A 19,285-nucleotide genomic window follows, 5' to 3' on the forward strand; every position below is an offset into this window, starting at 1 on the left:
TGATATATGTTCTTGGGAACTTTGTTGTTGCAAAATTCTAAATAATTAATTTGTTGGGACTTCGTATCAATGACTGTTTTTGTTTTTCTTTTAGTAAAATAACGAATTTAATTACATAAAAATTCTATCCTGGTAGAATTTACTTGTAATTGATTTTTAAATTAACCTCTTGATAAAATATTAATATCTAACAATGTCAAACATGGCAGCATGTAACTCATGCTCGTTCTAAAAAATTTATGTTCAAAATAATTTTATATTTCGGAGCAAAACATATATTTGTAAATTTTAAAGCAAGTAAAAAATGTGATTTATAAATAAAACTGATAGCTCTTCCGATTTACAGTTGTAAATTTCTATTTACAATGTTTGATGCATGGTTTAATAATTATAAACCTTTATTATAAAAAAAGCTTTTGAACACAAAATAAAACACTGTAACTGCATAAAATGAGCCAAAGCTGCCTTTTTCGATCTGACTTTTTGTTTAATTAATTATTATTTATTTAATAAAAGCAAAATAAAACTCCAACAAGAACCTAGCACGCTTTTCTCTTACTGTTTTTCTAAAAATAATATTTTTAACTTCTAAGTTTAACTACATATTTGTTGACTTCAATAGTAAAAACAGTTGGTTAAAATTGTAATAAAATAATAGATATAATATATAGTAATTATAGTAAAATAATTATAATATACAATAATTATACGTAATAAACTATAAGAGGGAAGCATGATTAGTCACTTATCCCAAACAATGCTTGAATTCTTAATTTGCTTAAATGTGCAAGTAATAACTGAGAGACCGTCTATGAATTTACAGTTTTATTAAGCAAGAATTATTTGAGAAAATACTGTTCGGTAAAGACCATCTTTTCCTCAAAATTAGAGTATGGCAACAAATTTGTTTGCACATACGACCAATTCGGTTATTGAAAATATATTCTCGAAGAGCCGAACAGGATTCTGAAATGGATTTTTAAAGGGGTTTAACGTCACCCCTTTTTCACAGGGTTCTAAATTGAGTTTTCTTGGAAGAATCTTTCATAGATGTTTTCATTTAAATTGTGAATCAATAGGAAAACCTTTTTTAAATTATTCATTTGAATGTTTACTAAGTTTTTCAATATTTCGTCATTCTTAAAATACTTGCCACATCAATTTATTAGAACTACTTATCATGCTTTACTATTCGCTCTTGTCCCTTGACTATTCCAGGCCACCAATATCTCTTCTCTGAAAATCTGCTACATTTCTTTTCATCCAATCAATAATTAGTCGCTCTATTCTTCTTTTTTTTTTAACCTCTGGGTTTCATTCAAGAACTTTTTTCTAGGATTGTATTTTTGATTCTTCTTTTTTCTTTGGCTAGAGGAGATGGTGAAGACTTGTCATAGAAGATTTGGGTAATTTGGTAGCCTTGAATTAACTTCTTTAATATTACTGTCATTTGGTGACTGAAGGTGGTGCTCTTTAAACTCTTTAACAAGCTCTTTTATGAGCCAATCTCTTGATTTAGAGGAAATTAAAGAAGACACCAAAGCTCGTGTACACCCGAACTTTGCTACCAGGTCCACAACGAAATGCTAACTGCTTCACGTTTTTTTCACGCTGCTGGGTGAAGCTTGTTTTTAGTATTAAGTCTTTGAAACCTGAATTCCTGAACTGCAAGTAGAGATTTATAATATAATTTCATAGTAAATGACAAATGTCCACTGTCGTACTGTTTATATAAATATTTTTATTGTGTTTTATAATTATTTAAATAAAACACTAACTGTAGATCTATTATGTTTCAAATAAATTTTTACAAAGCTTATATTACTTAAAATAACTAAATTTCGTAATTGCTTAAATTGTTTTTAACATTTTTTGTAGGATGCTTTGATATTTACAAACCGAAAGTTAAAACTTGAGCAGTTTTTTAGTTTTTATTTTATTGTTAAACAAATCCTAGAACTTTGATAACATTTTGTTCTAAGCAAGGACATTTTTAATTGTATTTCACGATAATAATGTGTCTTATACATTTTTCACATTCTCAATTCCTTTGTTATGTGCAAATTCTCACCAATCCCTTGATGGATTGGATTTATTTTAACTTCTATTTCTTTTTAGACTATTATTAGATGAAGTTCATTTTTGCATATTTCACATCAACATTTTTTCAAAGTAAACTGAAGTTGTTTTGGAACAAGTTTACGTAACATTTACATGATTCGTGAAAATAAACTTACAACGAAAATTTATTATTGCAAATTTACTAATTTTTCCATTAAAAATAAGATTTTGTTTTTAATTTTCTAATCTTTCTCATTTTGTGCAAAGATTGCGAAATCATAGCAGCCTTTCGCAGTATACTTTCAAGTCACTTTTTTTGTTTTCTTTCAACTACTTGGTTTTTACCTGAGCATAATTAAAAAATGGTTTAGCACCAGAATAAAATAATGTTATTTAAACTGAATAATCCATTGCAGTGGTTGGTTCACGCCAAGGGGTTGGGCTTACTTTAACCAACATTAAATTAAAACTTTCATGGTTGCTGACGGGGATTTCTTAGATTCAGCTTCAAAAGTATAACAGTCCGTAATCGTTAATCTTTTTCCTTTCAAGGGAGGTTTGCAAAAAGGTTAAATGTATAAAGTTCATTGGAGGGCAAAGTACTGGAACGTCTCTCAAAGTACAAGACAATAGTGGTTTATACCAAGGATTACAGGGGGTGTTAAGTTTCGTGCAACCTGCAAGTAAAAGGATTTCTTATCGTGTATACCACTTCTTAAGGGATTAATTTAATGTTTAAGCAAAAGTAATCTTTCTAGTAATCAGAAGATACCAAGCTTTTTTTCTTTTACCACTCTGCTTTAGATACTGTGCGAGTTAAAAGAGAAGAAAGAAAATTTATAAAATACCAGTAAAAGATGCTTTCTGAGAAAAACAAAAGGCTGACAAAGAGAGGAAATTTGAGAGGCTTAAAGAACATAATTGTGACCAATATTCTACACAAAAAACATTGTTAACATGTAATATCAAAGTAGTTCTTAATGCAAGTTAAGATTGTGAAAAATTTCCAATGCAGTAACATTTTTAAGAAATTGTAAATAAAAACAAGAAACAAGTTCAAAACTTTCATATTGCTCTCTCTTAGGAAATTGTAAAATTAAGAAAACAAATCTTTAATACTCATATTAATAGCAATTTTCGGTATGGTTAGTTGGCTGTATAAATGGCATCTCTTGAATGTGTATGAATCTGTCTGCATGAATGACAAGTGAATCGCATCTCTTTATTAGGCAATGATAGCTTTGTAAACAACACAACATTTAATAAAATCAATTTAAAAAAAAAAGAAACTTGCCCTCCTGTTCGTGCCAATGTGTGATACCTATAGCGAATGCCAAGATCATTAGACAAGTCTAGAGGCAAAATCTAGGCAAATTCCCAACTCAGATATTAATATTTTTACTCTACAATAGATTAATAATTGTTCAACTTATCTTGTAATTTTCTTACTTCGTTTGAGGTCCTTATTTGCGTTAGTACATCTTTAAAACTATTAGAACACAAAAGATCATAAAGAGTAGTAGTTTCCAAAAGACTAGGAAACAAGTTTTAAAGAAAATGGAGCAGTTTTGCAAGAAACTAAAAAATAAATTAATTAACAGTACGTTGACATGGTCTTATAGGCCAGGTGATCACCATTTATCGTACTAAGGACTTCAAAACCGTTCCTACCAATCAAGCGACCATTGCAAAACATTTTCACAAAAGTTCAGAGTGCCCAAAAATTTGGGAGCTTTGGGTTGCGTTTGATGCGAATAATTAAGAAATATTCATTCCTTCAGTTCGCCTTTTCAGCATTGGAGATGGTAAATTGAATTACCATATTAGGTTACCCTTCGATAGTAAGTAAATTACTTATCTCCTCACTACTAAAATGTTTTCATACAGGAAATAGATATTTGCTTATTTTAGTTAATGTAAACATACTAAATCTAAAAATTTTTTTGTTGCATCCGAGCTTCATCCATCAAAATTAATCATGACAGTTGTGTGTGAGAAAATTCTGCAAAGTTTGTTTAATAAATTTTTAAGGAAAATAAATAAATTTATAAAATGGAAAGTAGGTGAAAAGTTTACTTTTTTATTAAATGGCACAAACAAACTTGTACGAAAATCTATTCTTGGGTAAAATAAAGTTAGAAGCTGTGTTTGAAAGTTATCAAAAACTTTAGAATCTTGACTTTTAAAGAGATGGTATAAACTGTGCTGACTTGGAAGTAAAAGCACTTACATTAAATTTATTTATTTATTTACTTTTGTATATTTTTAAATTCTCTTATTTAAATAATAAATAAAACAACTTGTCATTTTAGATTACCGACGCCAAGTCAGTCTGAGAGAGCTCTAGTTTTCTACTCTGGCGTTCCAAGGAAGATGTGTCCATTGCTCACTTCTACTGTTAATTTTTATGTACTGGAAGTAAGGTGGTCTGTTTCCTGAACACTGAGGAGGAATCCTCCGAAGATGGCAGTTTGCTAGGTAGCGTAACGACAACGAAATCAAGTTTCTCTTTAATTAAGATGGGGTTATCTTCTTTAATCTTACCAATACATTTCTAACGTTTATAAAAGTACTATTTTCTTATTCTGATAAAATTTGAAGTGGTGAGTCTGGGTAATTTGTTAGGTTGCCAATTCTTTCCTCTACAACAAATAGCAAAAGAATGGAAGATTAAAAATCTTTCCCTTGTGTAAACACTTGAAATCGTATCGATCAACTTTATTTTTTGTATTAAATTAATTGAATCTTTTACTTCCTTTTGAAATTATTGAAAGAATTACAAAGTTACCTCTTCATTGAATAACCTAATTAAAAAAATAATAATCATTTTGTCAAAATAGTGATCGACATTTGATCACTGTTTTATTTATTCTTAGCATTCAGCATATCATTTGGTGCTTATTCTTGTCAGTTATTGTCCGCTAATCTCATTCTTCCTTTTTATTCTCCTATGGTATTATTTTCCGGTAGAATCTTTGTGTTTAGTTTCTACTGGAAGTGACTGTTATGAAATCCTTTAAGTACAAAATAGTGTTTTTTACAAATTGGTTGGTGTGTTTCTGTCGGCCAGTTTTCCCTTCTCACACTCACTATGAGTTTCCTAAGGGAAGATCATTATTACCGACATCTAGGAGGCTAGCACACTTTCCTCCTCTACTCATAAATTAAATTTAAAAAAAGCAAATTTTCAGGCAAAACTGAAAATGTTAATGCAAGGTAATTGAATTACGCTGATAAGTAGGCAAATAGTGCTTCAAAATTGTAACGCTTCATGTTTTTAGTACACTGTTCCAGTGAAAATAGTAAAAAAGTGAAGTTTTTCTGGAATACAGCGGATTCTTTCGCTAATAATAAAGATAAAAGTTCCTATTGTAGTGAAGACAATCTTTTAGCGTAATCTATAGATATTCTTTTGGATCATCTATGGACCTGAGCTATTCCATCTTCACCTTCTCTTTTCAAAAAGAAGAAAAGAAAGCTTCAATTTCAGCATTAAGTCCGTAAATATGCACTTAGGTGTGTTCGAGTTCTTTTATCTTTTAATTATTCCTTATTACATTCACCACACTTTCTTGTACTTGGCTTTTACTCCACAGATTACTTGACGATCTGATAGAAATATTTTTCTTCCGGTTTATTGGTCAATTATCTTAATAATTATTTATTATGTCTTTAAAGAAATTCTTATAATAGTTTTTGTTAATTTTGTAAGTCGTATCGTCAAGATAAGAGTTGGATGTACACAAAAGTTGTTCAATTTAGGGTAATCATAGCTTTCAGGTAAGGAAAAGTGCACATCAACTGCGATGCGTGCTCTCTTCATCTACCAAACAAAATTGAAAGAAACTAAGGAGCACTCAACCTCAACCTCATTTTAAATGGCATGAAATGCAAAGTTGTTTTTGTCATTATGATATTCCCAAATCTAGATCTAAATTCTTATAACAGTAATGAAGTTATCGTAGCTAAATTAAAGAATAACTTGCTATTTGAAAATGCCTTTTAAGGAATATTATCTATGTTTACAGGTAACAGAATACCTCTTTATATGTTGAATGTGGGAGTTCACGAAATTTAAGGAAACCATTTATCGTTTTTTTCCGTTCCTATATCTGAATTACTATTAAAAGGGGGTAAATACAAGAAATGATGAAAAGTAACGAGGTACTGTATTCATTCAAGAACTGGTGTTCTCTCTTCAGTATAGCATCAGTTCTCATGGCGAGTATAATTGTGATTCTTGTCATTTTCCTTAGATATCATCAAAATACCTGGAATGTTTGCAAACTCTTTTCTTCCTGCAAGGTTATTAATAACTTGGGCTGTTAGAAATGAAGCTTTATTTTTAATTAAATTACTAAAGGAAAGTTATAGATTTCACTTTTCTCGTGGAAATAATGAGAAGATATTACAAGGAAGGATGTCAATGGACGTTAAAAATTAAAATGAAATATTTATACAAAATAGTCGGCATGATTCAATAATTTACAATGAGACATCACAGAGTTAAAAAGAAAAAAAAATCTAAAGGTTCCCATTAACGACTCCATTTTAAAAACTAGGTCGAAGGTGGAAGCTGTTTGCGAATATTTGTAGATACAATGGAAGAAAAACGTCAGCAGACTTAGATAATGGTATAGAATAAAATAAATAAAAGAAAGAAGAAAGGCTATTTTGAAGTATTGCTATGTCTGCAAGGATATTTTTCAAAGAAATAATTCATTCCCATTGTAATTTCAAATGAAATATATGAATTCAAATGTCTTAGAATTTTTTATTTTAAACATTATTACGTATGTAAAATACACTTCATTGTTTTCAAGCTCTGTGCATCTTATTATATTTTATAATTTTTAATTTCCATCTTCTATCTACCTTTGCTGTGAGAAGAAAAGTTTTGATCTGAAACATCGAAATTGAGGCTTTTTTTTATTTTTTTTGCTTTAAAACTTAATTGTAATTTTTATTTTGATAAAACAAAGGATTATTCAGTCTTTATGTTTTTGGCAGCTCAGAATACCGAAAGTTTACTGTTAAAATTGTGTCATGAGCAATTTTGTCAAGGCTAGGACAAATTTAAGTGGCCACCATCCACAATTCACCTTTAAATTGAGGCTTCACTGCAGTGGCGGCCACTCTTAAGAGGCTACTGGAACAAAAAAATAAAAATAAGTTAAAATAAAACAGGTAACTGAACTATCCTCTGAGCACATTCTTTTCCTAATAGTAATTTCATAGTTTTAAAATGTACTATTGTGATATTTCTCGTACTTTCTTGGTTTATGACTTGATCTCAAAAGATCAAGATATTAAAAAAATTAACAGATTATTCATTTGTGCGATGTTATTCATCCTCTATTTTTTTGCCAATATTCCATTATTGCAGAACAAATATTCAAATTAATAGGAATGACTAATTGTAGTAGCATTTATGTTGTATGATCAAGTAGATAAGTGATTAGCGCTATATTTGACATACGATGAGAGATGCTGGTGACAGGTGTTGATTAGCGTTAATACTACCTACAGTAGTTCTGTCAGTAAACTGCTTCCCATTACATCATATTCTCTTCAGCTCCCACTGTAATTTGTATAATACATGAAACAGATGAGATATATAATACATAAATTCAGATTTGACTGCATCATTTCATACTGCAAGATAATGTTTTTGGGCAGTTAAAGAGACTGACACAGGTGAAAAAAAAATAAACAAGTTTTTAAAGAGACATTAATCAGTGTTTACTCACCTCCATTTGAACATAACTTTTTTTGTTTTATTTAATTTCCATTATTTTTAAGTCCAATGTTCTGATTTCAGTTAGCAGTAGATTCTACGTGTATCCGATCGTTTAATCTCAAGCAACTCATCCTCTCTACTGATAATTTCATTATCATCATACACAATTGTGCTGCAGTTTATTATCTATTGCACTCTGCAACCCTGCACTCTGATTTCTTTTTGAAATAAGCTCGTCAACCGAATTCGATTTTGATATCATAATTTCAAGTTCAGCTTCTCCCTTAATATCGCCTTTATTATTATTATTATTATTATTAAATATTTTAGGAAATGTTGATCTCAGTTCAATATTAATACAACCAATCAGATAAAAAGTACTATGCGAAAAAATCGTAGGACTGTTTTTGGTATGTTAACACGTTACTTAAAGTATTAATTTTTTTTGAATAATTAGTTGAATATCTAATTTTGTAGTTTCAAAATTACATCCTAACAAAATTACCCAGTTTTCGTTTAACCTATTTATGGACTTGTTGTAGGACAGTTACTTGTCCTCGCCCCTTGGTAGATTATTATTGGGAAGTTGATTCTTTTCCTGTTTGTCAGCCATAGTTTGAAACTAACAAAATCTATGCACAATACATATAACAGATATTCATATGACTGTTCCCAGAGAATACAAAAGAAATTCGCCTACAGTCTATAAGGAGTACAATTTCCTATTGCAGTTAATGAAATCACCAGAGTTAAAAAAACATTCAATTTTATTTCTAAAATAATTGTTACATGTAATTATAGTTTTGCTTTAAAAAAAAAAATAATAATCACTCTAGGCACACATCGTTTTAATGGCGTATTATTTGCTTTCCCTGAACGCATTAGCTTTCTTAAACCATACATTAATTCAGTAAAGGGAACCAAAAAAATCTGCTTGAATTTAAAGTTTGCTAAAGTAGGAATAATTAGTAAATGAAAGCAATTGCTTTAATGCAAATTAATGAAAAGAAGAAAAATTAAATCCTATCGCCTATCTTTACACAAAACATGAGAATGTAAATTAAACTTAAAAAAAAGAAATAAATCATGTTATGTTTTATGTTTACCCAACCCATAATCAGAACTATTATTTTTTAGAGAAATGTGATTAAATAATAATTATAAGACTAGTGAATAAAAATGATACAAATAAATATTAATATCAGTATTGATAATGTAAATAATTTATTTTTGAAAAAGTACGAATTTTATTCATTTTTCTTGCTCACTGATTGAAAATTATAAAATACTTTAGCAGTTTTATGAAAAATAAATTTGAAAATATATCTGCACAAATAGAAGGTAATAATTATAATCAGAACTATGAAAAAGACAATATCTAATAAAAAGACTTGATACTGTGGCATAGTAGATGTGGCCGGCTTCAATATATTACCATATTTGAATACGTATTCAATCCAATAAACTGCTTCATCTAAAGGATTTTGTAAACGATCTCTGAACATCTTGGATCGCCTCATCGCCGACTCTCTGTACCTAGTAATTAAGTTAGGAATCAGCAAATTTGTTCAAAACTTTGTGTCTATTTAAGGTGGTCAACAACAAACACCAAGTTGAGATCACTCAGGCATAGTTTTTGGTATCCCTGACCAGAGTTTCCTACTTTTATTTAACATCAGAGGTTGATTAATCAGTTTCTAGAAATTTTAGCTTCAACTATGTTTCCGCCTCACAACGACAACCATATTTTTATCCAGGATTGCATGTTTTACATGTTTCATTAAAACGAACAATTTAATTAAACTTTTTAGGCTTATGATATCTACGTTTGAAAGCTTCTAGAAATTTTTTAGTATAATATCTTTGATTCTTTTTTATTAATTTTTCATCATAAGATAAATTTATTGGGAGCATCAATTAAAGGGGCAAATTAAGTCCACCAGTGAGTCGAATGCAAATTTTTTCTTGAAATGTCTAGGTCTAGAAGAAGAATAATTACACAGGTTATAATGCACTGTTATACAGTTTCAGATACTTACTGTGCAAGGAGGTGGTATCCTCCAAGGTTACCCGGAATGTTACTTATAACGTACTCGTTATATAAGCTTCCAGTTATATATATATGCATAATAAATAAACATTTCTTTGCACTTTGAGAACTTTTAAATCTGTGTTTTTTATGGAGAGACTATTGCCGAAATACTTTGCTTACCATTTTCTCATAATATAGAAAATAAAAGAAGGTCTGTTAAATAAAAGAACTTGCTGGTTGACACCCAGAGAAAACTCAACGGAAAGAATCACGGATAAGAAGTGGATTTGATGGCATTACAGCTTAGTATCGGTGGTGTAGTACATCTATCTCTGTTTAGTTCTTGTTTGCTTGTCTACAAAGCAGACCTCAACAACCACTGGGTACTTCATCTTTTCCTTGTTAACGAACTTATTTGCAAAAAATTGTTGTTCTTAAATTTTCCAACTACTTTTTTGGCCTTAAGTCTCCTCAAATTGTGTACATTTATTTATTTTCTATTAAGACTAAAACCCTAAGTAAAACGGAGTAGCTATTAAAAAAAAAACACTAGTGTTAAAATTAAATGAGCATCCTAAGGTAAGAATAAATAATAATAAAATAATAAATATTTTAACAAACAGTCAAACAAGAACTTTTAGTCCCAAAATAAAAGTTTAAAAAGTTACAGTTAGAAGATTTGTTCATCGTAACAGATTACTTAACAACCACTGGAATACTTCGTGTTGTTTGAGATCCTTTTAATAACGTGGTTGGTCATTTTAACTATCTTTTAATTCAATATTTATTAGAAATTAATATTTTTGCAATCAATTCTGGTAACCACGAAATACTGCCTAATATGAATGTAATCTTGTGGTTTTTTAGCCAAGAGAGTGGTTGGCTATATTAGAAATGTCACTAAAACGCGAACCTTCAAGCGATTGCCTGTCTAGATAAAGCAAATGAAGTTTTGATTATGTTTTTCTAGTTTAGAGCTCAGTGAGATTTGATGTTTTCAAAGTAACACCATGTTTGCCCGCTAAACTTCTCAATTAAAGAAATCAATCATATTCTATTGAAGCAGATGAACTAATCTCTAAAAGTTTAAAAAGCATATGCACAGATGATTTTTTTGGTTTGTCGGCAATAATTTTTGGCAATTTGTAGCAATATTTGAATTTTTTGTAAGTTATTTTTGTTGAAATAATCAATTTCGGTATAATTTGAGATAATTGTTATAACCTTTTACAAAAGTTCAGATGTGATCTCTTCAACAATTCGACGCATCTTAACAGTCCAAATGTATGCCCTATACTTCTTACAATGGCAATGAATTCCCTCTATCTGAGTTTTAATTATCACATTTTGTTAATTATAACTCTTGCACCATGCAGTCTTAAGTCTCACTTATGAAAAATAACAAATTTGGATTTCTGAGGTTTAATTTTTAAAAACCACATCTTACGCCCCGCCCCAATTTCTCCGAAAGTAATTTTCAGGTCAGTAGTGGCACAGCATACCTCTTCTTTTACTCTAATGGGTAGAGGAGAACAAGCAGGGTTGTGTACTTGGCCCAATTTTGTGCACAGAATATACATCGGTCAGTATTTACATAAACCCACCCACTTTGTACTTATGCAGATGCACAGCCATACTTGTGACAAGTGCAAACTCTTCATCACCTGCCCACGAATTAAGGTCACACCTTCACGTCATAGGACCTAAGGCAAAACAATGGAGAATTAACTTAAAGCCACATAAATGCCAGCACAACAAGTTCTCTCTCCGACGAGTACCCCCCTGCCCACATATTTTTTGCAATAACAATCCTTTTCTTTTCACAGACCAGCTGTGCGGCTATCCTAGAAAACACTCACTACTTTGGTTAACAGATTCCAACTACAGTTAAGTACTAACTTTCATAAATAAAATTTACTATTTCAAAGATATTCGTGTGAAAACTTAAAATAATTAGAAAACAATTACAGTTCTATATTATGCCAAGTAACCTTTCTACCAGAACGTTTGGAAAGCAGAAAGTGGTCTGATCTAGATACAATTCCAATTCCCTTAATTCTGCTAAATGCTGTCTGTCAATCCAGACTAAATCTACAACACTCTGCCCTTTCCAATAAACATAAGTGTATTAAACGGGCGTGTCATGAAGTGCTCTGCTCATAAATTCGAATAATGATGTGCCTTAACCAAAGACTTTTTGCTCTGCTGTTAGGAAATGTATTACTAAATAGCTCATTTTTATTATTACAGTTAAAATTCTCCCTTATTAAATGCATACAATAATTATGAGCGGGTAAAATCTAAATATAAATTTGCATCAAAGAAATGTAAAATATAAGTAGTAGGTTTAAAAAAATTTCTTTTTGATCCACCATACAATGGTGATTGATCTGAAATAAGAAACTTAAATAATTCACTTCTTTAAAAAAACCAAGAGCACCCACTTGCTCCTAGGCCACAACTCTTCTTCTTGATGCTAAATTTTAAATATATTATTGAAAAAACATTGGATATCTTTTACTTTATAAGACTCAAGTTCAAAACTGGACGTTTAGATAACCACTTTCGCATCGAATCTACTAGATCGATGTTTAGAAGCCGACAGAAGATGGAAGAACCTATTCATTACAAATTGTTGCTTAGACTATTTGGGCGATAAAATGTTTAATTTTTTATATTTACTTGAGAACTGAGAAGAACGGGTAATTCTCCTACTGAACCTCAAAAAACTACGCCATTATGTCACCAAATCCATATTCTTTTAATTCTATGGTTTTAATTCACACACTCACATATCGAATGAGATAACATGTACCACATTTACATATAAATTAGCAAAATTAATATTAATATTTTAAAATAATACTTACTTTGGATTGTTGCTGATTTTATATATAGTTGATCTTATAATAGCAACAGACAGATTTTCCGAGTCTACTACTATTCCAGCACCAGAATTAAAAACTTTTTTTATATTTCTATAGTGTTCCATAGAGAAAGGCGTGATTATTAATGGAACTCCAAAGTAAGTTGCTTCCGTAATACTATTCAATCCTCCATGGGTCATAAATAAGTTCAGATTTTTATGTGCTAAAAAAAAAGAAAAAAATTCAAGACAAAGTTAAAAAACTGGTTAATAAATATGAATTATATTTATGATTTTCTTAATAAGGCTGTTAGTGAGCAACTGTGGCAAATATAGTCGTAGCAAAGGCAAAAAAACACTACAATCCCTATAAATTATTAGATAGGAGGCGGGAAAGATTCTACTGAGAAATACACTCTTATCCTTCTCAAATTTCATTGTGTTCATTGTTTTCTGGAATATAAGTGATTGTAATGGAGAAAAAATAAAATATAAATATTAGGAACTTCCTTAGTTCCTTTGCTATTTGGTTATGGTTTTTCATTATATATGTACCTAATCAATTTAAAAGAGTAATTATGCAAGCCTATCTTAAAAATTAAATTTCCAAAGTTAAAAAAGAAAAAATCCGTCCTAAAACTGTAATTTCCTTAAAGACCAAACTGGTTGGCTGGATGTTATGCAAATCAAGTAAAATTTCCATCAACAAAGGTGTTGTGGAGCTGGGAGAGATTATTAAACCGAGATTATGCCTAATCTTGTAGGTAAAGTCGCCTTGGCGATATAGAGTTATAACTGTATTCTATATACATGGTTTTAGCTTAAGATATTGCAAAATTGAGATTAAATTTGTAAAGAAAAATGTAAAAAATCTTGAAAAATAAAGATATAGGTAAATAAAACCACAAACCTAATATATCCTGTTGAGGTAACCAGTCCGTTACCATTACATTGCGAGGTAAGGACGATATGCTAGTTAAGTTATGCTTCCAGATGACATTTTGCATCAATCTACTAAACACTGATAACAGGGTTTTCTCAAATTTTCTAGCTTTGTGCTTATTTAATAAAGATAAATCCAAATTTACAAGAATTACTCCTGGTGATTTTGACATAAAGTTGTCAAACACCTGCAAAAATATTGAAATAACATTAATGACCAATTAGAGGTATGATGTGGAAAAGTCTTCCGTCACATAAATCATTTTTTAGCCTAATAAAAAAATATACAATCAATAGCTAAACTAACTACTGCTCTGAATCTTGAGCGTTGCTGTCAAATTACTCTTACCGTTCCCAAAAAAACTGTTGTAATTAGCTTAATATGAAAATTTAGAGTGGTGGTTAACTGACTGCTCGGAGTGCTAGAATCGCTTTCATTCATGAGGTCTTTATCCCTGTACACTCTTTCATCCAAAACCGTCTCCTGAAAATCATCTCCTCTCTAGATCGTCATCCTGACCCACTCTGCCGCGAAATAAACACCTACGATCCTTCCATTTTCAACAGCTAAGGGACAAACATTCCGTTCTCTAAATTCCTCCTCTAGCTGCTGGTTTTTCTATCCTTTTTTTCTATAAATGATATCCTTTTCCCATCCTAAACGTTCTATAAACTATTTAATGAAAGTTGTGTAAAGTAAAATAATCGCCTATTTTTTCAGGGAGGGCTTAAAAGTCTAACTACCGATTAGGGATTTAATGTAAATATATTAGAACTTTATTTTTGTTAAAAGTAATTCACGCATTTAGTAAAAACTTTTATATCTATCTATAATAGGGAAAAATTCTTTTTGCAATTTTATATTCGTACTTCAATATGTTAATAATTTTCGTTCATTTCAAATCCAACAAAAAGTTATACGAACCTTAGGCAGTGAGTTATTCCTTTCAATACAAATGCCAGCAATATGTCGAGTCCTGGGAGAGTGTGTATATATATTTTGAACTGCATGATGTATGGGTATCAGTATTAATGATTTATTTGATATGATATTAGTCAATGATGGCCGATCTTTTAAAAATGGTAAATCATCAGAGAATGATTTCAGTAAACTTTCATGTAATGGTAATATCCATGAGTACGTTATAAATAAAGTCATTCCCATTACATAGAAATTATACAATCTCTCTTGAAACGTCATCGACTGTTCAGCATGTGTGTAATGCGTTGCAGGTTGATATGCTGGGTTGAAGTATTCACCTAATAACCAGGAAACTTGGGAAGCAGCATCATGATTCAATATGGTAATTCCATGTGCTTTAAATCTATGTTCGACTGCTGCTATTGCATAAAATAATGGTAAATCGGTGCTTATTACTAAATCGAATGTTCGATCTTGCAATAATAGAGCTTGAAATTCTTTGTTTTTGAACATTTCTTCTGTAACCATGTAGCCGATTTCATGAGTATTTAATAATGTACTCCTTGGATCATCCGTTATACTGTGGTCCATCAGAGCTGCAACAATTACAAGTTAAAATTACCTCACTTGTAAGAAAATTCTGTTCAAATAAAGAAATAGGATTGTTTCTTCCTTTTTTATTAGACATTCAATTTCACAATCTAATACTCTTCAAGTAAGAAAAATTTGTTAGTAACTGCCAAAATTTGAATAAGAATAAGCACAATTCATTGTTGAATCTCCTAAAGCATTTGATTTTGCTGACAAATATCTTTCATCTACCCCAAATATTTCTAAACATTAATTAAAGGTTTTTTGTTACTTTTAAAAAATCAGAAAGACAAATAATAATTTAAGAATGTATATAAGACTGATATTTTGAAATTTAAATTCTACCAATAGCAAATTAACATTTGATATTAATTTTTGAAGTTAATATGATATTTCTCCTTCATAATATTTTTTAATTATTGCAATATCTTTTAAAATTGTATTTATTTTATAATATTCAGTTTTTAATTTTTGTTTTTTTCATGTGTGACTGACATCAATACCGTTTTCCGTCCACAATCTTAAAAGAAGCAAACGTCTACTCTGTCTGTTTTCGACGAAATTTTATCAAAATAAATACATCAATCTCCTATAAAGAAATATAATATTAGTTTTTTATAAATTGTGTTAGATTATTATTATTTTATTTTCTACGATTTTGGAAAAACTATTTTTCACATCTTAGTTATGGGTACTTATTTAAAGTTTTATAATATGTTTCAAATTATCTATTGGAATTATTTAACTTTTCATTATAGCATAGATGCACTGAATATTACATTAAATTGTAGAATAGTGCCAACAAAAGCGAAAGTCAAAATGACATATTTTTACTTGTTCTCTACTAGCTTAAATGTATAAAATTTGCTGTTTCGTTGGAAAAATATGGCTTACTTTTTTTGAGTGTGAACAAATATTTTTTGGACAATATTTTAGTTAGGACTAGATTTTTCTTTAATTTGGCGAACTTAATTATGACTTAGTTTGATTGTTTTGGATTTCTGACAATACTGCAAAGTCAGTGTCATCTTGAAAATGAACTGGTTCCTCGTAATTTGAAATAATATTAACTAATGTTAGTTACATACGTATTGAAAACATGTTGGCACCGCAATGCTGGATAATGTGCAAGATTTTTAGAATCATGTTTATGTTTTCTTTAATTCTGACCAAAGACGGATACTTCTTCAAACTGATTTTTAAGTAAAGAACACGAAAACAGATAAATCAATGTTCACAATTGCTTATTATTTAAAATAAAAAAATAAAAAAAAATCATCTTAACTTTAACTCGAATTGTCAATATTTATTTGGCTCAATAAGTAGAGGCTAATCTACTAAAAAGCCTTTTCCATTGATTTTTTAATATTTTCTGGAATTTAAGAGGGTTTTTAAAACTATTTTATAGCGTTGTTGCAACTATTTCATATCAGTAGAATGTACCTTCTACCCTACCTAAATTATACAGAATTGAATATTTAATGCAAATCGAAATATTATGTTTGTCACTAAAATTATAAACTATTGTGCCAATTTCTTAAGCACCGCCTAAGCACTTTTAGGTGAATAGCCTATCCCAATACAAACAACGGAAACTTATTTGTTCTTTTCTTGAGATTTTCTTTCTATACAGTCCCTTTTATTGTTGTAACACGTATCAGAATCCTAAACAAGTCGTATTCATTAGATAGTTGAGCTAATAGTTACGAGACCTCAAGTGTCCTCTCTCATTGATTAGGGAGATGGACTCGTAAGATAAAACTTGATGGCATAAATTCTTTTTTTCCGAAGAGCAAAAAATCTCAGTTACATAACTATAACTGCAGTTCGGTATCCATTTTTGCCTGACAAAATAATCACAAACTAAGTGTTGCAGTCAGACCCTTCAAAGGTTTTTTTTCTGTTGAATTGCTTTCAAATAATATGGCTTTTAGCTTATGATAATCTTTTTTCTGCTTATGCCAGAAACGAACTCTCCTACGATCTACTAGTACCCATGCTTTGATGGCTGTAATGCAATAAATGTTCGCATGCCGTCAATATACTAAGGAATCCCTCACTTATTACTAAATTCCCCTAAATTTCAATTCTTTTCTGTAAATAGTCTTTAATTTATCCGCAGGAATTAATAACCTGCATGGTCGTCTGTAGAGTCTGAGAAAATGGTAAACTGTGATTAGATACCTCCGTGTTATGATATTATCAACACAGATCGTTTCTGCAATCAGCTCTGCCTACAAGCAGTTACTAGGCTTGCTCTTTCTAGACAATAATCAAACTTTGGGGCAGAAGATTTGGGGTAACCTAACTCTCATCCCTTCATCCGTCTGATACTGTGAATAATGTCTTTTGGGCAACTGCGCTTCCAGACTCTCAGCTGTAAAAACAACTTTTGATGTCTGATTGAAGCAGTATTTATGAGCTGACTGTCTTTAGGAAGGAGCCATAGACATACCTTAGGCAAAAGATAAGCTGCTCTTCAATTGCCTTGTTTTCTAAAGATCTACAATGCATATATGATTTGTTAAATGGAAAATTTTTATTCCACAAGACTATTTTATTTTATTTATAGTTACAATATTTGAACTGAAAACTGTTTTACTAACCACAATTAAATGAGCTCTTGATAACGATCTGTCTAATATTGTGATAAGGAAAGGAAATGGCGCTAACTGCAGTAATATTGTGCCCTCTATCCAGCAATAACTTCACTAAAGGATTTAAAATGTGATAAAAACTGCCACTTCTCAACGGCACTAAAAGTAATATATCCGCACATTGATTTCTGTCAATCAAACTAGACAAAAGAATTAACAAAGTAAACAGTTTTATGAGCATATTGCTAAATTTAGTATTTAAATATTTAGTTTCTAAAAAGTGTTTGGAACAGTTGTGCCAAATTGATATGTAAACTCGTCCATTAATTCGGCCCGAAGGGGAGGGTCAATTAGTTTAAGTGCTTTCCCAGATAATTTTAACTAATTAATAAAGTTTTTTGTTACTTTTTTTTAATACACCCCAACGATTGTCCAATGTTAGTTAAAGTAAAAAACTTTAAATTTCGTTTTGTACGAGTTATTAAGAACAAATAAAATTTTTATCGCTGTTAGCCTCCTCCGAGCCTAATAACAGTCTGCAATCCTAGCAGAAGTATTATCACGGGGAACTTCTCATGAGCATAACGCCAATAGTACACTCAAAATGTTTACTTATCTGGCTGTCTGACTGTTCATATTATGAATATAAAACATTTTTAATTTAAAAAAATGAAATCAATTTAACAGTAGGTACCTATTAATAACTAATTTTCAACATCTGTCAAAATTGAATGGATTTTTTTCATGTGTTGTTAGTTTTTCCGTTAAGGAACCAGTTGTGTCTGTGATAATTTAGCCTAACGCCCGCCGTCTCTGTAACATGTATTTACTCAAGAATGAGACTTCCAACTTTATTTTAGAAATAATTAAATTTAACATACATAGTGGTTCTTTTCTCTTTACTTCTAGTACTATATAAGAACCAGAGTGGAAGAACTGGACAAAAGGAAGGACATTGCCAAGACTACGGGGTCACATCATGACTTACTGTAACCACCCTGCAAAATTTGTCAAGTGTGCAGGTTGGCATTCCACAGAGGAGTGTAAGAAGACAAGAGAAACGCTTCCCACATGCGTGCACTGTCTTGAGGTGCACACGGCCAACTATAAAGGCTGCCAAACTTACAAGGAATAACTGCGACTGAGGGATGGAAACAACGGCACTGATGCACGCCCTCAATCAACATCCTTTCAAAGCAACTGGAGACACCATTCCGCAAGAGGCGCGCTTCATTCAGCTACGCTCGTGCTACTGGGCCATCTCAATCTTTCATCCCACAGCTTTCAAACCATCCCCTCACCTCTATCATCCTCGGACATCACCACCTTTCTCCAAGATAAACCCTCTTATAACTCTTCTCACCTCTGCAGTCAGTGAGCTGCTTCCTAAAAGATCGCAATGAACTCTCCTTCACGCAGTTCTCTTCAAATTCTTCCATGTAATTGCCTGCAAGCCCACTATGACGAACCCTCATTACTCTTACACAAAAGATAATTGACATTGCTTAAATTTAGCTTTACTTTTTCTTTACCA

The 19,285-nt window shown here is 30.8% G+C and overlaps 2 protein-coding genes across 2 annotated transcripts in view; one reads left to right on the plus strand and one right to left on the minus strand.

Annotated features, from left to right (window-relative positions):
- stg1 (stargazin-like protein) overlaps positions 1–19,285 on the plus strand; it is a 338,187-nt gene that overhangs the window by 69,011 nt on the left and 249,891 nt on the right. The gene's annotated exons all lie outside the window — the stretch shown is intronic.
- LOC141449106 (UDP-glucosyltransferase 2-like) lies at positions 8,575–18,286 on the minus strand. The gene is made up of 5 exons (XM_074118187.1): positions 17,761–18,286; positions 14,567–15,159; positions 13,610–13,829; positions 12,704–12,923; positions 8,575–9,337 (listed from the first exon to the last, which is right to left on the minus strand). Exons 1-5 carry the CDS (start codon positions 17,990–17,992, stop codon positions 9,049–9,051), a joined length of 1,554 nt encoding a protein of 517 aa, XP_073974288.1. The 5' UTR covers positions 17,993–18,286; the 3' UTR covers positions 8,575–9,048.

The sequence above is a fragment of the Rhodnius prolixus genome, unplaced genomic scaffold, assembly GCF_049639745.1.
Source record: "Rhodnius prolixus isolate KJV_2025 unplaced genomic scaffold, Rpr scaffold_2, whole genome shotgun sequence".
In the NCBI taxonomy this organism is placed as follows: Eukaryota; Metazoa; Arthropoda; class Insecta; order Hemiptera; family Reduviidae; genus Rhodnius; species Rhodnius prolixus.